The 20,111-nt window shown below is 35.6% G+C and overlaps 1 protein-coding gene across 1 annotated transcript in view; it reads left to right on the top strand.

The window, feature by feature from the left end:
* LOC107594031 (plexin-A1-like) overlaps nt 1–20,111 on the top strand; it is a 235,444-nt gene that overhangs the window by 150,495 nt on the left and 64,838 nt on the right. The window contains exons 10-11 of the mRNA XM_016283960.1: nt 1,639–1,839; nt 19,438–19,534. Coding sequence (XP_016139446.1) covers nt 1,639–1,839; nt 19,438–19,534 — 298 coding nt within the window. The remainder of the gene's footprint in view (nt 1–1,638; nt 1,840–19,437; nt 19,535–20,111) is intronic.

The raw sequence follows: 20,111 nt of genomic DNA, 5'->3' as shown, positions 1-20,111 counted from the left end.
CTGTATTGTATTTTTTATACATTTCCTAGAAATTTTTTTTTTTTTTTTGTGGGGGGGGGGGGATGTTTTTTTTTTATAGTATATATATACTTGTGCATGTATTATTTGAAGTACTGTGTAAATATGATGCGTGAATATGATAATCATTCAATACCATGAATTGCTGGATCCATTGCAAAAAACATCTCCAGGTCACTATTTTATTTTATTTGTTTTGTTTTTTTGTTTCATTCATTCATAAATTCATGTGTTTGAGTCATGTCACCCCAACCAAAAAAAGCTATATACATTTATGTACATAAAATATTTAATTTATAATGTAATAGATTAATATAATAAATACATTTTATTATAAAAATATTTAAATATTTAATAATTAAGATATATTTATACCCTTTTCACTTTTTTTATACAATGCTTATTTTCATTGTATAAAAAGTGAAAAGTGTAAATATATCTTAAATAATAAATGGAACACACACACACACACACACACAGGTTTGTTTTTATGGTTTATGGGGACTCTCCATAGGCGTAATGGTTTTTATACTGTACAAACCGTATTTTCTATTGCCCTACACCATATAATATGGTATAATCTCTTATAATTTCCCAATAATCCTTAAGCAGATAATGATCATTATAAATATTCAATTTTATGTATAGAATTATATATTATATATAGAAATTACATCAACATGTTTTCTAGTTTTGTGAGATTCCCTCAACCAGCTGATGCATCACCACAATTTTTTTTACCCTCCTTCTGCATCAAAGTATCAATAGAAAGGTTGCTGCTTTGATCTAGCTGTATCCTTCTATCATGTACTGCTTGAGTTTTTTGTTTAGGTTTTATATGTTGCACGTGAGATGTGTCTGTGAAAACAGTATGTGGGCAAATCCAGCTGCCACCTCACTATGCCATTTACTCATTTTTTCAAGCAGAAAATTGTCATTTTTAATTTGTAATATAAATGCACTTATGCCAAATACTAGACATGGATTATCTACATTTGAGGAGAGGTCTTGCCTGGTAAGATCTCGTGCCCATGGTTCTGCTGCTGCCTAGTTAAAGTGCACAGTTGGCATCATAACTCGGGTGCCGATGCCAAGTCTTTAAAATGGCACACGCCCTCAAAAAGCTTAATTGCATCTTGCTCTGTGCCCTGGTTTCCAATCTGTTGGCATGACAACGGTGGCGATGGCCTTGAAGTCCTCCTCGCATCCTTCATATGCTCGCCTTCACTCGCTCTTGATTCAGCTCATCACTGAAGGGGCTGCCATGTCTGAATAGCCACATTTACTCGAGTAGTAAGATCAAAAGTGTTTTTGATCTTCTTTAGATGCACCTTAGTGCCGTTATTTTAATCTCATAATTATAATAGCAAGTCATTATGTTTTGTGTAGAGCAGTTTCATGTGATGTCTCTGTGTATAAAACACATGACAAAGATAAACGCTGTGTTATGTACAGTCTGTTGTGTGTGCTATAAACAAGAATGAACCCTTAAAGTGATTATATGTTTGAATTTTCACCTCACAGACATAATATTGAGATTTAGGAGTCTCTTCAGTCACGTTTTCTATATCTAAAATATCAAAACATTTCTGAAGACTATCCTCTTGTTTTGGTTTGCAGGAGTGTCCTCAGATCCTGCCGTCCACTCAGATCTACATCCCTGTTGGTGTCATGAAGCCCATCACCTTGTTGGCCCGGAATCTTCCGCAGCCTCAGTCTGGACAGAGGAACTACGAGTGTATCTTCTATATTCAGGGGAAGGAGTACAGTGTCACTGCATTACGCTTCAACAGCACTAGCATACAGTGTCAGAAGACCATGGTAGGTTTAAACATTTGTTATTTGGTGTTTTGAGTGATTTTGTTTAGTGAAGATGTTTGTTTCTCAGAGGTTGCTCTTTCATAGTTCAGGAGATATAGTGGAGTTATTAGCTGTGTTGCTTCGTTGCTTAAACCAGACTGGTTTAATCAGATCTAGCTTCCTTAGAAGAAATAACAGTAGAAACATATTTGATACACTACTGTTTAAAGTTTGGGATCAGTAAGTTTTTTTTAAAGAAATTAATACTTTTATTGATCAAGGACACATTCAATTGATCAAAAATAAAGACATTAATAATGTCACAAAATATATATTTTGCTGTTCTTTTGAACTTTCTATTCATCAAAGAATCCTTAAAGTATCTTTGTTTCCACAAAATATTAAGCAGCACACCTGTTTTCAACATTGATAATAATAAGTCTAAATCTATCTATCTATCTATCTATCTATCTATCTATCTATCTATCTATCTATCTGTCTACTTGTCTGTCTGTCTGTCTGTTTTTATGAGTCAGTTTTTTTTTAGATTTTTGACTTTTGGTTGTAAACTCTAGAGACACATGAGAGTACTGGAATAGGAAACGTTCATTTAAAAGCTTTAATTTGCTCTACGTTTGATTGCATTGCTGTCTAGTAGAAACAATTGAGATGCTAATGGGATCTCATTGGGGATTTTCTTTCTTTTGGAAAGAATTTCTAGCCAAACATACTGTAGAGGGTGTCATGTGTATTTTATGATCACATGGGCCAGTGGACCTGTGCCGCAGGCAAATGGACCGAAAGTCATTCTGACAAGCCGAGAGCCCTTAAATCGTCACTTCTCTGTGAGTTGTTTAAGGGCCATTATTGGTGGAGAAACGCTAGTCCAAATAGCTGGCCATTTTCTTACAGCACTGCTGACACAAGCCTCCCCCTCATTACCTTTTGGCCAATCAACGTTTTGTCTGGCTGTCAAAAATCCCATCAGGCACTGGGCAAGGCACTGGTGGACCATTAGGGTCTGATGAAACACGTGCCACTTGTTATCGTTTTAACAGACTGCTTTGCAAAGGCAGTCATTAGTGGCAGAGAGAGGAAGCTCGGGTATTTGATGGCACCGTGACACTTCTCACCATGCCTTATTGACGGCCGTTATAGGACGCAGCCTCTTTCTCTTTTGTGTTGAGATTCCTGGTGTTACTGAGGGGGAGCTAATTACACGGCTAAGAGTTTGCAGAGAGCTGTCTCGCTAAAGACTTTATCGACTGTTTGCTGTCGCAGCCGTTTCAAATCAACAGCGATTGGCGCGTCACTGATGAGAAGCTATTCCTCTGTCTCCACTAGCTGGAAGCATCAGCCAGAGTGATGTTAACTTTAACAGTCAACGAGAGCGAAAAACAGCCAGCTGATAAGCGACCTGTTCTCTTCTGATTTTGCAAAGGAAGGTGGAAGCGATAAAGGTGCTTTAGTGGAGCCTTAAAGGGATAGATCACCCAAAAATGAGAATTCTGTCATTTATTCACCCTCAAGTTGTTTCAAACCTGTAAGAGTTTGTTTCTTCTGCTGAAAACAAAAGAAGATATTTTGAAGAGTGTTGGTGAACAAACAGTTGATGGTAGCCATTGACTTCCATTGTATGGAGAAAACAAAATGCTATGGAAGTCAATGGCTACCATGAACTGTTTGGTTACTAACAGAAGATATAGGTTCAGAATAACTTGAGGTTGATAAATTATGAGAGAATTTTCATTTTTGGGTGAACTATCTATTTGTTCTGAATGAGTTTCTCAAAGGTAGTCTAAAGTTCACTCAAAATGACAATTGTGTTATGTCTTTCTTTCCTCTCTGGAATACAAAATGAGAAATTCTGTTGGTTGTATTAGTCACTCATTTATAATGAATGGGGACTGGAGCTTTTGAGTTTCATAAAAGGACTCAAAAGCACCATTAAAACATCATGAATGTGGTCCATATGACTCAGTCTTCTGAAGTCCTTTGATAACTTTGTGTAATGAAAAGACCTAAAATTAAGTTGGATTTCACTGATATGCTTTCCCTTCAGTGAGCTGTTAACTTCTACAACTGGATCATTGAATCAGTAAGTTGTACTTCTGTGAACCAGATCAACCGATTCATTGAAAAGATCCAACTCAAAGAATGATTCATTAATGCATTGATTCAAATGAACATCAGTCTTAAAGGACTGAATTTTTTAAATAATGACTTAAAGTTTGCTCTGTTCCTCACGGGAAGTTATCACATGACTTCGAAAGCATTGAATATAGCAAATGAGTCATTTGAACTACTTTTATTTTATTTTATGGTGCTTTTGTCTCCTTTTTTAGCCCCCTTAATTTAATGAAAAATAGCGAACTTATAAAAAAAAAAAAAGCCTTTGTTCTCAGAAGAATCAATTAGAAAGTCTTGTTACTTTATTCTAATTTCGGATATTGTGGTTCAAGTACAAAAAGTAGCTTGCTAATTTACTAAATACTTCCTAAGCTCAGTCTGATTGTATAGCTGATGTTCTATAACAATGATGAATAGCAGTAGGTCATCTTTATCTCAGTCAAAGCTGTAAGAAAGATGGTTTTCCTTACTTTTCCCTGGTCATCTGCAGTTTATGCCTTTGACGGAACCACGCCGGGTATGGTTCTGTGCTGCTGGGTATTCAGACAGCCTGTCACTCCTAATGAGAGCCGCAATTACAGCCGTGTTAAGATCCCACTGCAATTACACCATTAAATGCCAGCAATTATCAGTTACTTAGCGTGCAGTGATTTTAGCATGAGTGCTGTGTAGCCCTGCGTGAGAGTTCCATTACCACAAGTAGGAGCATGTTTAGAATGACAGGCTTGGGCATAGACCAAGAGTCACTATTGTTTTAGTCATTCACAGAGTCATTCCTTACAGATTAAATGGCTGTTCATCAATAGGCTCTGGCTGAATCGGTCCGGGAACATTCCAAGGACTTCCGTGCTTGAACACTCTTTGGCTGAGCTGACGGCAGGTCGCATATGAATCACCCGCCAAAGCCCCTGCAGTTCTTTTCATTCACGCCGCAGAAACTTTTCCATCTGAATGATTAATTATGACGCTGACTAACGGTTCTGTTGAATTCAGAGGGATTTGAACTGTTTGGTTTGCCATAACAGCACTGATTCTGAGAAAGGCAATTTTAAGGTCATCGTCGGCGGTGTTAGGGAGCAGCATATTACATAATCAGGTTACTTTTCGCTTAAATAAACTAACATGTTACTTTTGTGAATTTACATCATAATATCTGAGTTGTTTCATTTCAATTTTTTTTTTATATTTAAGACACGCTTAAAAATGTGTGAATGCGTATGCATTAGATAAAATATAAAAATTATGCTAGAGCTTTGAACTATATTCCCTTTCTTGAGTCATTTATTTATTTATTTTTAAATAAAATCATTTTAACAAAATTGTGTCAAGAATTTATATATATATATATATATATATATATATATATATATATATATATATATTTTTTTGTTGTTGTTGTATTTCCCTGTAGGTTCAAGTTTGATAGTCTGTGCCCACATGCTTGTTGAACACTATTGTTTTATCACTTAAAATGTATAATTTAACCTTTTTTGGGAAAGTTTTGCTACTTTTTAAATTGCTTCAAAAAGTGTTTGAGCATCAAAGACACAAAAAATGGCAGGATGTCAAATCATTAGATAGCAAAAATATAAAAATTATACTAGACATTTGAACTATATTCACTTTTTATAGTTGGATTCAAGTTCTTGTGCTTGTTGAACACCATTGTTTTATCAATCAAGTTCAAATAAAAAGCATATTGCTATCAATTCACAATATTTTTTTTTTCAAATATTACTTTTATTTGCAAAATATTAAAATATTTGTTAACTAACCAAGTGATTTTTGCAAATTATACAACCTCATCTGTGTTTGCTACGTAGATAAAGTTATCATGGTGACAGATTTGAAAGAATTTGCCAGAACAATGTAGAATGCGTCACAAAACCAAATGTTTAAGATTGCATGGCACAAAAATAGACGTACAAGATCGTGAATGTATTTTTCTCAGGAGTCACAGAATAATACAGCAAGCGCTGGTCGTTGGAGGTCGAGCGCGTGCCGGGTAGATCCGGGGCAACAGCTGGCAGGTGGAATCCCAGGCTCACAGTGGGCAGATGGCTGGTGTAGTATGATAAGGGAGGGGGAGCTGATTGTGTTTGCCTGAGATTGATCAATTCGATCCTTTGTCTCTCTCTGCTTAAGACAATAGAGAAGACGGGTTAATAAAACACGATGGTGTGTTGGGACGCAGAGGAAGCGGGCAGTCCTGACTCAATCGACTGAGTAAACAAAGGATATAGAGCTTAGAGTGAGATGTGCTGAGAAGGAAGAACATCACTGAGCATTAGCAGGTTGATACTGAAGAGGAAGAACTTATAATCTGAGTTTGGCTTGTTTAGATAGCCGTCTGTCGAGATGCCGGTAGCAGATTCAGATAGCCATGCATTTGTTTCTTTTAAAAGAAATTCGACCTGGACAAAAGTAATGTGAAATGCTTAAGAGAGTTTGAGACTGATGCAATGAATTCACTTTTTTAATATTGAGCCAATCTTGACATCCTGATTGCAGTGTTTTTAATCATAATATATATATATCACAACTCCGCTTTCTAGTCATTTATTTTTTACTGTGGCACATTGAAAAATGCTGGATGGAAATGCTAGGATAAGATAAAAATGGAGTAATATTTTGCAACAAGGATTTATATGTTAACATTAGTTACCACAATACCTAGTCTGAACAAACAATATGTTTACAGCACTTTTTAATGTAGGTTATTGCTCATTTCAAAATTTTTGCTCATTCTCTAACAAATTGGGAGGCTAAAGATATTCATAAAGGACAAAAAATGCTAATTTCTGATACAGTTTTAACATTTCATGTTGTATCAATTTATTTTAATTTGTGATAGAAAATAAGTAGTATGTTATAAATTAATATTATTGAAGAATTAATAAATGCTGTAAAAAAAATCTGTCATTCATTGTTAGTACACAATACTTACAAAAATACCATACTTTATATGTAATTTATTTATTTATTATTTTTATTTATTACTTATTTTTATTATGCAATATTTATTTTAATTTTTTTAGTAATAAAATTGTACAAATTTACAATTTGGGAGAAAATATAGCTACAGTGTTTATTGTGTGGTAATAGTCAACCCTATTCTAGTGTAAAATCCTTAAAGGGATAGTTCACTCAAAAATGAACATTTGTCATCATTTACTTACCTATTTACTCATATGTTGTTCCAAACCTGTACAACTGAACTTTCTTCCACTGAATGCAATATGTTGATAAATGTCTTCTTTTTTGTCCACACAATGAAAGTCAATAGGGTTCAATGCCATTTGGGACCTTATTGACTTTCATTGTATGGATAAAAACAGTTGAAACGTTCTTCAAATGATCTTGTGTGAGAAGAATGTCATGTAGGTTTAGAGGTAAATGACAACAGAATGTTCATTTTTTGGGCGAACTGTTCCTTTAAGACTCTTAAACAAAGGCAACTATATGTTTGTGGGCAACTTATGCAGATTTTGCCCTGGCACCAGCTCAAATTTGGTGGAAAAGAGGTAGAGGAGAGGAAATCAAATAAAGGAGTGAAGATGGGTGTATAAAAGACGAGACAAGAGGCCTAAAGTCACCTTCTCTCTCTCGGAGCGCCACAGCTCAGGACTCAGGAGATGAACAGAACAGGCTGATGCTATCAGACTCTGCTTTACAACATTACCTTCAGCTCAGATAAATGACCGGAGAGAGAGAATGAGAGACTGACAGAGAAAACACAATGATGGAAAGGAACGGAGGTGGGAAAGGGAAGAAAAATCTCGGCCAGAATCTCCTCTTTAGTTACCACAATACCTAGTCTGAACAAACAATATGTTTACAGCACTTTTTAATGTAGGTTATTGCTCATTTCAAAATTTTTGCTCATTCTCTAACAAATTGGGAGGCTAAAGATATTCATAAAGGACAAAAAATGCTAATTTCTGATACAGTTTTAACATTTCATGTTGTATCAATTTATTTTAATTTGTGATAGAAAATAAGTAGTATGTTATAAATTAATATTATTGAAGAATTAATAAATGCTGTAAATCTGTCATTCATTGTTAGTACACAATACTTACAAAAATACCATACTTTATATGTAATTTATTTATTTATTATTTTTATTTATTACTTATTTTTATTATGCAATATTTATTTTAATTTTTTTAGTAATAAAATTGTACAAATTTACAATTTGGGAGAAAATATAGCTACAGTGTTTATTGTGTGGTAATAGTCAACCCTATTCTAGTGTAAAATCCTTAAAGGGATAGTTCACTCAACAATGAAAATTTGTCATCATTTACTTACCTATTTACTCATATGTTGTTCCAAACCTGTACAACTGAACTTTCTTCCACTGAATGCAATATGTTGATAAATGTCTTCTTTTTTGTCCACACAATGAAAGTCAATAGGGTTCAATGCCATTTGGGACCTTATTGACTTTCATTGTATGGATAAAAACAGTTGAAACGTTCTTCAAATGATCTTGTGTGAGAAGAATGTCATGTAGGTTTAGAGGTAAATGACAACAGAATGTTCATTTTTTGGGCGAACTGTTCCTTTAAGACTCTTAAACAAAGGCAACTATATGTTTGTGGGCAACTTATGCAGATTTTGCCCTGGCACCAGCTCAAATTTGGTGGAAAAGAGGTAGAGGAGAGGAAATCAAATAAAGGAGTGAAGATGGGTGTATAAAAGACGAGACAAGAGGCCTAAAGTCACCTTCTCTCTCTCGGAGCGCCACAGCTCAGGACTCAGGAGATGAACAGAACAGGCTGATGCTATCAGACTCTGCTTTACAACATTACCTTCAGCTCAGATAAATGACCGGAGAGAGAGAATGAGAGACTGACAGAGAAAACACAATGATGGAAAGGAACGGAGGTGGGAAAGGGAAGAAAAATCTCGGCCAGAATCTCCTCTATGCTGTCTACAGCAAAATGAGGACTATCGGGAGAGTTTGATAGGATCCAATTAAAAGCCGTCGTAGATAAAATGATGATGAATTGCAGCCGTGCAGCAGAGAGATGGTTTGCATCAGACTCGACACACCAGTTCCTCCCCAAACACTTCGGTGGAAGGGAAGGAGGGCAAATGAGCTGAGGAGCAGGAGGAGGGTCATCATTTTTGAGGAAGGGAACGGGAAGCAGCTTTCGTATGTTGGGGTGAGAGGGAGAGGAGAATAACTGAAGGAGTCTCAGTTGCTTCCCACAGCGGGGTTAAGAGTGTGTCAGACGCTCCTGTGGAGCCGAGCTCCTGCTAGGAAGAAGATTCACCATGAGCTCCGAGCTTAATTCAAGAGCTTCAGCCACTTGACGAAAACACTCTCATTGCGAAAAACAACACAGCAGTTGCACCAATAAACCAACTCTGCATAATGAGCTACAAATACATGAAGACAGCTTTTTTCCCCTCTTTAAAAGTAGTTCTGCTTAGAGATTTCAGCAACTTACAAATCACTAGTGTGCAATGTGTTATGTATAAAAATATATTCAATTTATATTTATTGGACATTTAATCTATTATAAAAAAAAAAAATGTATTATATAATTGCAGTCAGTGGAATATTTACATAATAATTTTATTTTTATGTAATTTTTACTTTAATTTAAAATGTCATATATATAATTTAAAAAGACATACTGTAGGTGTATATGCAAGTAAACGTATGAAATTTAATGTGCAATTTAACATATGAAAAAGATATTTTAATTTTTAAAATATATTTATAAAAAGATTCAATTATTATTATACAATTCAAATAAAAATAGGAAAACATACCTTTTGACTTAAAAATTATAATATAGGAATATTTATATTTTTATATTTATGTATATTTAAATTGTATGTATATTTTTTTATATGAAAAATATAAATTGCTTTTTTACCTTGAAAAAACAACAACAGTATTTCATAAGATTCTTACTGACAATTAACAATGACATTGTTCGTTCTGTAGGACCAAAATAATACATTTGTTTGTGTTATGTTTCTGTGTGTGTGTGTGTGTGTGTGTGTGTGTGTGTGTGTGAGAGTGTGTTAAACCCCCTCCCGATGTGCTGATGTGTTATTTTTACCCAGGCGCACAGGTATGCTATCAAAATGACTAATTATATAAGACTGACCCACACAAAAGGCGGCGTTTTTTCTTCCCTCCCTCCTCACATTCCAGCAGCTGCTCTGATTTGTTAACATCGGCACTTTCCAGCCCCATGGACCCGGAATCTCCTGCCTCACCCGCACATATCCGTACGCTCCCTCCTTCCCTCCTCCCCCTGATCAATGGGCTTGCCAGCAGAGGACGGGCGCAGGCTGGGGAGATGCCCAGTGTGTCTCTCTATTTCTGGCCTCCATTCATTTTCCCCTGTGAGGGTAATTATGCATTTTGAGCATGCAGGTGGAGAGAGAAAGAAAGAGGACCTATGCAACTCATATGGTACTCTATTCTCAGACTATTGTACATGCACAACTGCTTACAGCTTTCATAGGTTTATTATAACTGGATGCATAATGAGTGGAGTTCTGCTTGTCTTTTGTCATGTTCAGAAGTTAGTTTCATGCTTGCTTGTTCTCTTTTAAGGTCAGTGTGTAGTTCCAGCCCCTGTTCTGCAAAACAGCTTTACTTTCAGTCTTGTACAAGCAAAGTTTTGCTTTTTGTTAAATTCGTTTTTCCTGATTTTCTAGGTTTACAAAGATGGCTTTGCCATATATAGAAATAGCAACAAAGTTATTGACAAAATGGTCTGTCACATTTGACAAGATGTTTAGTCTTAAAGAAACTTCAGATTTAAAGGAAGAGAGCTTTTATCCGTTTTTCCCTTTTGTGAAACCATCTTTTAAGAATGTTTTAGAGTTGTTGTGACATTTATTTTTATGATGATTAGCACATTTGTCTCTGCAGTGATCACTGTAATAGAAAATTTATTAATTTATTTATTTATTTAAAAATCTGCTTTTAGTAATTATATATTGTGACATTTATTTTCATTATTAACACATTTCTCTCTGCAATGCTCAATTAATTAATGCTAATAAATAAAAATTGTATTACTATATTTAAGTGTAATCAAATTAAGTAATAACCTTTGAGAATAATGGTAATTTAATAACAATTAAAAAAATAAAAAAAATAAATATAAACATACATACATAAATAAAATGTCCAGGTGCATTATAGTAATTAGACTTATTTTTGTCAGGGGGAAAAATTGTCATGAAAAAATAAATAAATAAATATGATGTTATAGGTTATAAGCTTAATTTTATTTCTGTAAGTTTTATTTCTGTCAATGTTTTATTATTTATTTATTTATTTATCTTTTTAAGTAAAATGTGGAAGAATATTTTTTTAACCCACCTTATATATATACAATTTATTTATTTATCTTTTTAAGTAAAATGTGGCAGAATATTTTTTTAACCCACTTTATATATATATATATATATATATATATATTTTTTTTTACGTTGTAACTGTGGCTTGGTGAGGGTGTCGTGATCACAAAGAGATGAATATATAGAGAAAGTCACAGTCTAGCGGACATTGACATTTATCAACACCTGTCATGTCAGCTCAGCACCCGAGGGGCTTTTTTAAAGACTGCGTGTGCATGTGTGCGAGGTTCGGCGCGTATGGAATAAGTTGCCGGATCATGGTTATTCTTAATTGGGTCATGTGCGTGTTTCTTCTCACCTTGTGTTGGAGGCCTCCATCGGCCTCATGGGAACTCACACTTACACAAGCAATTAATTACTCTCCGCCATGTCTCCACGATGACCACGGGCTGAATAATGAGCGTTATTATTCATCCAGCCTGAAGTAGACGCACAGTTCTCCCCGAGCTCCTCTCACGCTGGCCTTTCTCACGAAACAGAGCCCGCTGTTTTCAACCACCTTTTCGATAAATGCTGCATATGTGACCTTTTGGTAAAGAATAATACGCCTTTTAGTTGTTTCCAGCCATTCTGTGGTCACCAAAAGTCAAATGACCTCAGTCACATGATCTAACCACCGCGATTAGCATCGAATCCAGCCATTGTCTGAGGTGAGCGTGTAGTGTAATGTCAAAGGCATGTTAATGATGATATGAATAAATCATATCTATGTTTTTGGACGGCCCTCAGAGAACAGCGACGGCCATTGTTAAGGCGCGATGTATGTGTGGGAGGACTGCTGGAGCTCTTTAAAGTTTAATGGAGCTGGGACGCTGGTGAGGAGACGTAGGCAGGAGGAGTGTGAGGGTTCACGTCTGCTTAGGGAAGAATGTGTGTTTGGAAGCGTGGAGGTCATCTGCGGTTTGCGTGGAGGATGTGTTTGATCAAATCCAAGCGTTGAGAGAAGCTGTCAGTGCTTGTCAAAAGAAAGGCCTTTTGACTTGGGTGTTCAGCGGTTTACCCTTGACCTTGCGTCTTTCAAAGAGTCGTCAATTGACTCTTTGGTTTTGTTCAGACAAGCAGCAAATATCTTTTTTATGCGTACCCGACAATGTTTTTTCTGAAGTTAAAAGCTAAAAAGCTGTTTACATTTATATGTTGTTTGAAATCTGACTAACATAATTCCCAAATTCAAGTGATAAAGCTTTCTTTCTTTCTTTCTTTCTTTCTTTCTGAACCAACCAATAATACATCTGATTACAGTGACATTCATATGGTTTGTTATTTAATTTAAATTAGATTTTTTTGCTATGCAGTTCAGTTTTAATTGTGAGACTAGATTTCTGCTAATTTTTATTATGTGATTTATGCCATAATTAATTTGTTTACCTTTCAGAAAATAATTATATATGCATGTATATGTATATATATGTATGTATATGTATATATGTATATGTATATATATATATACAAACCCAATTCCAAAAAAGTTGGGACACTGTACAAATTGTGAGTAAAAAAGGATTACGGAATGGATGGAATAATTTACAAATCTCATAAACTTATATTTTATTCACAATAGAATATAGATAACATATCAAATGTTGAAAGTGAGACATTTTGAAATGTCATGCCAAATATTGGCTCATTTTGGATGTACACATTCCAAAAAAGTTGGGACAGGTAGCAATAAGAGGCCGGAAAAGTTAAATGTACATATAAGGAACAGCTGGAGGACCAATTTGCAACTTATTAGGTCAATTGGCAACATGATTGGGTATAAAAAGAGCCTCTCAGAGTGGCAGTGTCTCTCAGAAGTGTGTATATATATATGTATGTATACATATATAGATAGATAGATAATCAGTTGTTGTTGTTATTATTATATTTTACACATTATTATAGCAAGAATGGATTAACTTAATCAAAAGTGACAAAGATATTTATGTTACAAAACATTTCTATAAAAAAACAGCTGTCCTTTCTGAACGTTCTATCATACTTTCCACAAAAATAAGCTGCAGCACAGCTGAGTTCAACATTAATAATAATAAAATGTTTTTTGCACACCAAATGAGCACATTAGGATGATTTCTGAAGGATCATGTGATACTGAAGATGAGTAATGACTGCTGAAAATTCAGTTTTGCAACACAGGAATAAATGACACTTTTAAAAATATTAAAATAGAAAACAGTTATTTTAGATTGTAATAACATTTAATAATATCTGATCAAATAAATGCAGCATTGGTGAGCATGCTTTTTATGTTTACTGTTTTTAAACATGAAAAAAATCTTATCGACCACAAATGTTTGCACGTGAGTTCAGATGTGGCATTCATCTATTAAATGATGAACGAGTGAACATGTGAGATGTTTCAGACGCGTGTAAGTGCTGTAATCCCTCTGATGTTTATGTCGTCTGATGCGCTTCGTGAGTTCGTCATGGCGAGATGTCGTGATGGACATGAGCAAAGGCAATTTTCAGTTTTCCGTCCTCGCTTTCCACGGTGACAGCTACTCAGTTATAGTAGAAGTAAGTCTCTCGCCGTCGCACTGACACTTAAATCAGTGCTCGGCATCCGATGTGGATGCACCGGATATTGACTGCACTGTCAGAACAAACAGACCTGATTTCATCACTTGTAACTTGACAGACAGGTAAAGTCATAAAGATCAGATTTGAGAAAAAAATCGGATTTATGTGCAATGTGAACAAAGCCAGTCCTGTATTCACTTGTCCACTCTTTAACACTTATTTTGTTGCACTTAACCAATTTTTTCGGTTGTTTCCAAAATATTATTATTGATGGATAATTCAGAATGCTTTTCGTAGTTTCGAAAGATAACAAATACATATGTCTTTGGAAGCAATCCTACAGTAAAAGATGCTTATTTGGAAGTGAACAAAACATTCAAATTTTTTTTGAAAGCTGGTTGTTATTATTAACTAAAATGTAAATGATTAAGAAATATTTTTGTTAAATAAAGCTGAAATAAAATCAAAATATTAGATGAAAAACATAAAATGTTATTTGCATTGTCAAATAACTGCAGTTGAAGTACTGAAACTGAAATAACATAAATCTAATTTAAAAATATTAAAAGAATGAATAAAAATGACTAAAGCACTTAACGAAATTGCTACAACTAAAACTAATAAAATATCATTCAAAATAATAAATACTGTAATAGTTTATAAATAATTCTAAAATAACACTGGTGAGAGCTGATAAATAAATAACACATTACTGACTGACAAATAAATAAATAGAAATTACGCATAATGAGTCCTTTTTTATAGCTTTAAAAATCCAGTCCTCCTTATTTGCATGAAAAAGCATTACATTCTTCATAATTTCTCCATTTTTATTCCACAGAATAAAGAAAACCATACAGGACTGGAATGACGTTGAGGGTGTTTGCAAAAGTTTCTGCACAAAAACGCTGTTCTAATGTTACATTAAAGATTGCATCAGGATTTTTACACATTTGAAATGCACAAAAAAACTGACTTGACATGTAATATGTATGTTCAAGTAGTCTTTAAAAAAAACGACCTCAGTTTCAGTGGTCACTATTATGTGTGTGTGTGTGTGCATGTTTATGTGGTTTATGAGGACACAAATTTGTATAATAACATGGGTATGACATAGGTATTACAACGAGAAGGTGATTTATGAGGACATTTTCAGTGTCCCCGTAATTCAAAAGGCTTATAAATAATTCAGAATGAGTTTTTTTGAAAATGTAAAAATGCAGAAAGTTTCCTGTAAGGGGTAGGTTTAGGGGTAGGGTTGGTGTAGAGCAATAGAATATACAGTCTGTACAGTATAAAAACCATTACGCCTATGGAGAGTCCCCATAAACCATAAAAACAAACCTGTGTGTGTGTGTGTGTGTGTGTGTGTGTGTGTGTATATATATGTTAGAGACAGTTGAAGCCAAATGAGATGTGTCAGAAAGCAAATTGGAAATGCCAATTTCACTTAAGTCCAGGCAACGCGCTTCACGCCTAAACTCCACCACTTGTTTCATGTGTAAATTAATGGCTTCCGCTCTGCAATTTAGATTTTTGAGCTCACCAACACACCCTTGATCTATTTTGCCCCATCTTCCTCCCCGTTTCTGTCTCGCTTCCTCTTTCCCGTGCACTCCCCGACCCCTCCGATCATCCAGAAACGGCCGAGCCCGTGCAGACAAATTGGATTTCTCTCTGCATGCTGGTTCTGAGTCAGTAGCTCTACTTGATGAGACTGTTTCTGATACTAGAACCTCGTCTGTAAGTGTGCTGAATATCTGCTGCTGTTTATCAGGAGTGTGTGTGAATGAGAGGGGCCATAGAGAGGAGGCTGCTGTCAGGGTGGAGTGTTTTCACCTCCCCCCATATTGATCTGACAGTCTCACAATTGCGTGATGAGAATCCTGACTTGTCTCTCCTTCGCTGTCCGTCTCACTCTGTTGCTCTCTCTCCGTTTTATCCGTCTCACTCTCTTTTTCTCTCTCAAGGATACACACTTAAATGGCAAGATTTACATGGAGCGAGATAAGCCAGCATGTTTCATTCATTCGCTGCCATTTCAGCCGGGCTGAGCTCGAGCTGTGCACCAGAACATGGTTTGTGTACGTTTTCCTGAGTGCTCTTCATCCCGGCGGCCCCCAGTTGCATGTCAGGATCAGTGCAGTAAATCACTGATGCACTGCACAACAATATGGTCGTGTCGAATTGGCAGAATGTACACTTAAACATAATTGTGGGGGATTTGTTTGTTGTTTTGTCTAGTGTTTTTTGTTTTGTTTAAGATCATTTTAGTGGATGGACAGATACTGTCGAATTCAAACTCTCATGTCTTGCATGAGCATCACACCTCAATGTGTCTAGCAAGTTTATTTAGGGTTGTTTTGGGCATTTGTAACAGATTTTACCTACACTCATAGAGAGAGGACAGGAAAAGATGGTGAGATGCGAGAGCAATAGGAATCGAAAAATGTTGCGAGCCAGATTCAAACTCCAATTTCCTATATCAACACTAAAGCTGAATGTATCCAGCAATTGTTTTATGTTGTATTGATTGTTGTATTATGAGTATTTTTGGCTTTTTAGTATAGGGAGAACCAGGGGTGGGTGATATGATTAAATACATATATCACAATATACAGTATATCATTTGATATCATAGAAGTTTCATATTTCTTGTCACCAGTGTCAATATCACAAAAAACTAATACTAGCCTAAAACAAACTCAAGCTCACTGAAGACAAGAAAACAGTCAGTGAATAAATAAGATACTAATTACAAGCAATAGGACAAAAAACTACAGTAGAGCAAATAAATAAGAAATGCTGCATACATTCTAATCAAATGTATAAAAACACTGCATATTCTTCACTGTGTAAATTAAATATATATTTCTTCTTATTAAAGTTACAAAAATGATTTAGTCAAGAACAGTGAGAGATTTTCTCTCTTATGTTGTTTGATTAACATGAACGACAGACAGTAGGAATATTAGACTGCTGTCACTTTAAGAGCTGCCCGGTTCCAATGTACTGTTATGCTTGATTTGTTTCTAATTCGGAAAGAATGAAAAGGGTGGCAGCAGAGAAAGTGTGGTTTTGGGTTCACATCTCGATGGCTATCAACCTGACTCTCCAAATAACTCAAGATGACCGCTTTGGTCATTTTGGGTCGAGTCCAGGTCAATTTGTTGCTAATATTTCAAGTGTCAGGCTGGTAAAGAGCTATTTAGAGAGAGCGGTGAGTGAACAGTGACTCCAGAGGACCATTCAATTGATCTCCACACCTGGGCCAAATCAAGATCTCAGCACCTTGACTGATGGTGACGCATATCACGCGTTTCCATTCTTCTTTTTCCCATCTCTTTGCTGTCTGCGAAACATAAAAAATGCTACTTTCAGGTCCAATGTTTGTGTAATATCCTGTCTGCTCGGTTTTTGAAGGCAGCACAGATGTATGCTTCACTTTGGTTGGATGGAGTGGTAGTAAATAAATTAAAGTAAATTAATTCATAAATGTCATTTCAGTTTATGATAGCATTTCTGTACTACTTTTCAAAAGTTTGACCAAAAGTGACAGCATAGACATTTATAATGTTCCAAAAGACTCCGGTTTCTAAAAATGTTGTTCTTTCGAACGTTCTATTTATCAAAGAATCCTGAAAAAATTGTATCACAGTTTTCACAAAATATTAAGCAGCACAATTGTTTTTAATACTGATGATAATATATATATATTTTTTCTTGAGTACAAAATCGACCATGTTAGAATGATTTCTGAATGATCATGTGGCACTGAAGACTGGAATAATGGCTGGTGAAAATTGAGCTTTGCAATCTTGATATCATAGAAGTTTCATATTTCTTGTCACCAGTGTCAATATCACAAAAAACTAATACTAGCCTAAAACAAACTCAAGCTCACTGAAGACAAGAAAACAGTCAGTGAATAAATAAGATACTAATTACAAGCAATAGGACAAAAAACTACAGTAGAGCAAATAAATAAGAAATGCTGCATACATTCTAATCAAATGTATAAAAACACTGCATATTCTTCACTGTGTAAATTAAATATATATTTCTTCTTATTAAAGTTACAAAAATGATTTAGTCAAGAACAGTGAGAGATTTTCTCTCTTATGTTGTTTGATTAACATGAACGACAGACAGTAGGAATATTAGACTGCTGTCACTTTAAGAGCTGCCCGGTTCCAATGTACTGTTATGCTTGATTTGTTTCTCGGCTGTTTGCTTTTACTTACTGTGTTTGTGAGGATACTTGCAAAGACGGGAATTTTCGCACATACAAGTGTGTATTTAACGGTTCAAGGCATATAATAATGCAAAAATAACTCAATACTCTGATAGTTCAATACTGCGCATATAGTGAAAAGAGTTCTCTTTCACTGCTGATTGCATTTTAATGGCTTAAAATCACTTGTTTTTAAACTGCAATGCTTAAAAACAGATGCAAACGATAGGTTTTTGTGACCACGCAGCACAGCAATGCCATGTGAGTGTGTAACAGCGATAGACAAATTGTTGACAAATTTCTACTGCTTAATCGTGTCTACCAAGGGAGAACAGGAAATTAGATAGCAAGAAGTGTGGGGGTAATGGGATCAAGAAATCTTGCGAGCCAAATTCAAACTCACATTTGCTGCATTAACACTACAAGGTGAATGTGTCCAGCATTTTTGCCATTTTTGTCTCAAGCAAAAATAAAAAACAGTTTTCAAACCTGTGTTTACCACATAAGCACCACAGCTCAATGTGTCAACTTTTTGTTTTATTTTAAAACCGTTTTGTCTTTTTAGCATATTTTACCTAAATGTAAAGAAAGCACAGGAAAAGATGACGAGAAGTGTGGGTAATGGTAAAGTTTGAATCTGCAAGTTGCTGTTGTTTTAGGTATTTTTGTCTTTTTAGTAGACAGAGGGCATGGCATTATGGCTAAAAATAAAAATAATTGGTTCAGAAACAAAACATATTTCCTGATTTTTATTTTTTTTTTAGTGGGTGGAAACACAATAGAGAGAGGGTAATGGGATTGAGTAATGTTGAGAGCCTAATTCAAACTCATTTTTCCCACACTTTTTTTGTCTTTTTAGTGGATAAACTGTAGAGCAAGGACAAGAAGTGATGATAAGAAGTGGGAGTAATCGGATCTGAAAATGTTGCGAGCTGCAGTGGTTCAGTGTGTCATTTACTAGTTTTATTTTCTGCCTTTTTGTCTTTTATGGTGGATATGCAGACTTTAGAGACAGGCAATGATGGTGATAAGCAGGAGAAGTCGGATTGGAAAAGCCGTGACTCGTATTAAAATCCATATTTCCCCACATGAGCACTACAGATCAATTTACAATCTTTTTTGCAGGTTTTAAAATGTCTATAAAGTATTTATTGGAAATTGTTTAAGAACACCTATTACCTGTTACAAAACATAACCTTTTGTGGCTTTTTGCTTTATTTTATGACAGGGTTTCTGCTTGATGGGGCCTCATACTGTACAAAAGAAAATATCAAGTGTGAAGAACAGCATGGAATCATGTCTATCTTTCTTTTTTTCCCCTCTATCTCCAGTATGACTATGAAGGAAATGACATCAGCGACTTGCCGGTGGATCTCTCGGTTGTGTGGAATGGAGATTTCGTCATTGACAACCCCTACAATATCCAAGGTAAAAGTCACATCTGTTCCTCTGTAGTAGCTCTTTTTGTGTATCCACACCTCTCTCCAGTATGTCAGTTTTATGCCTGGCTGCATGTCAGGCCTTACTTCTCTCCATACAGCTTATCTGGTCCTTCCTGAGCTGTGACTGCAGCTCGCTGCTGCTAAACAATAAGAAACCACGTGAAACCATCTTTCGGAAAGAATGAAAAGGGTGGCAGCAGAGAAAGTGTGGTTTTGGGTTCACATCTCGATGGCTATCAACCTGACTCTCCAAATAACTCAAGATGACCGCTTTGGTCATTTTGGGTCGAGTCCAGGTCAATTTGTTGCTAATATTTCAAGTGTCAGGCTGGTAAAGAGCTATTTAGAGAGAGCGGTGAGTGAACAGTGACTCCAGAGGACCATTCAATTGATCTCCACACCTGGGCCAAATCAAGATCTCAGCACCTTGACTGATGGTGACGCATATCACGCGTTTCCATTCTTCTTTTTCCCATCTCTTTGCTGTCTGCGAAACATAAAAAATGCTACTTTCAGGTCCAATGTTTGTGTAATATCCTGTCTGCTCGGTTTTTGAAGGCAGC

The sequence above is a fragment of the Sinocyclocheilus grahami genome, unplaced genomic scaffold (assembly GCF_001515645.1).
Source record: "Sinocyclocheilus grahami isolate Dianchi unplaced genomic scaffold, SAMN03320097.WGS_v1.1 scaffold178.1, whole genome shotgun sequence".
Classification (NCBI taxonomy): Eukaryota; Metazoa; Chordata; class Actinopteri; order Cypriniformes; family Cyprinidae; genus Sinocyclocheilus; species Sinocyclocheilus grahami.
Note: the sequence above shows the minus strand (reverse complement) of the source record. Positions and strands in the feature narration are given on the sequence as shown.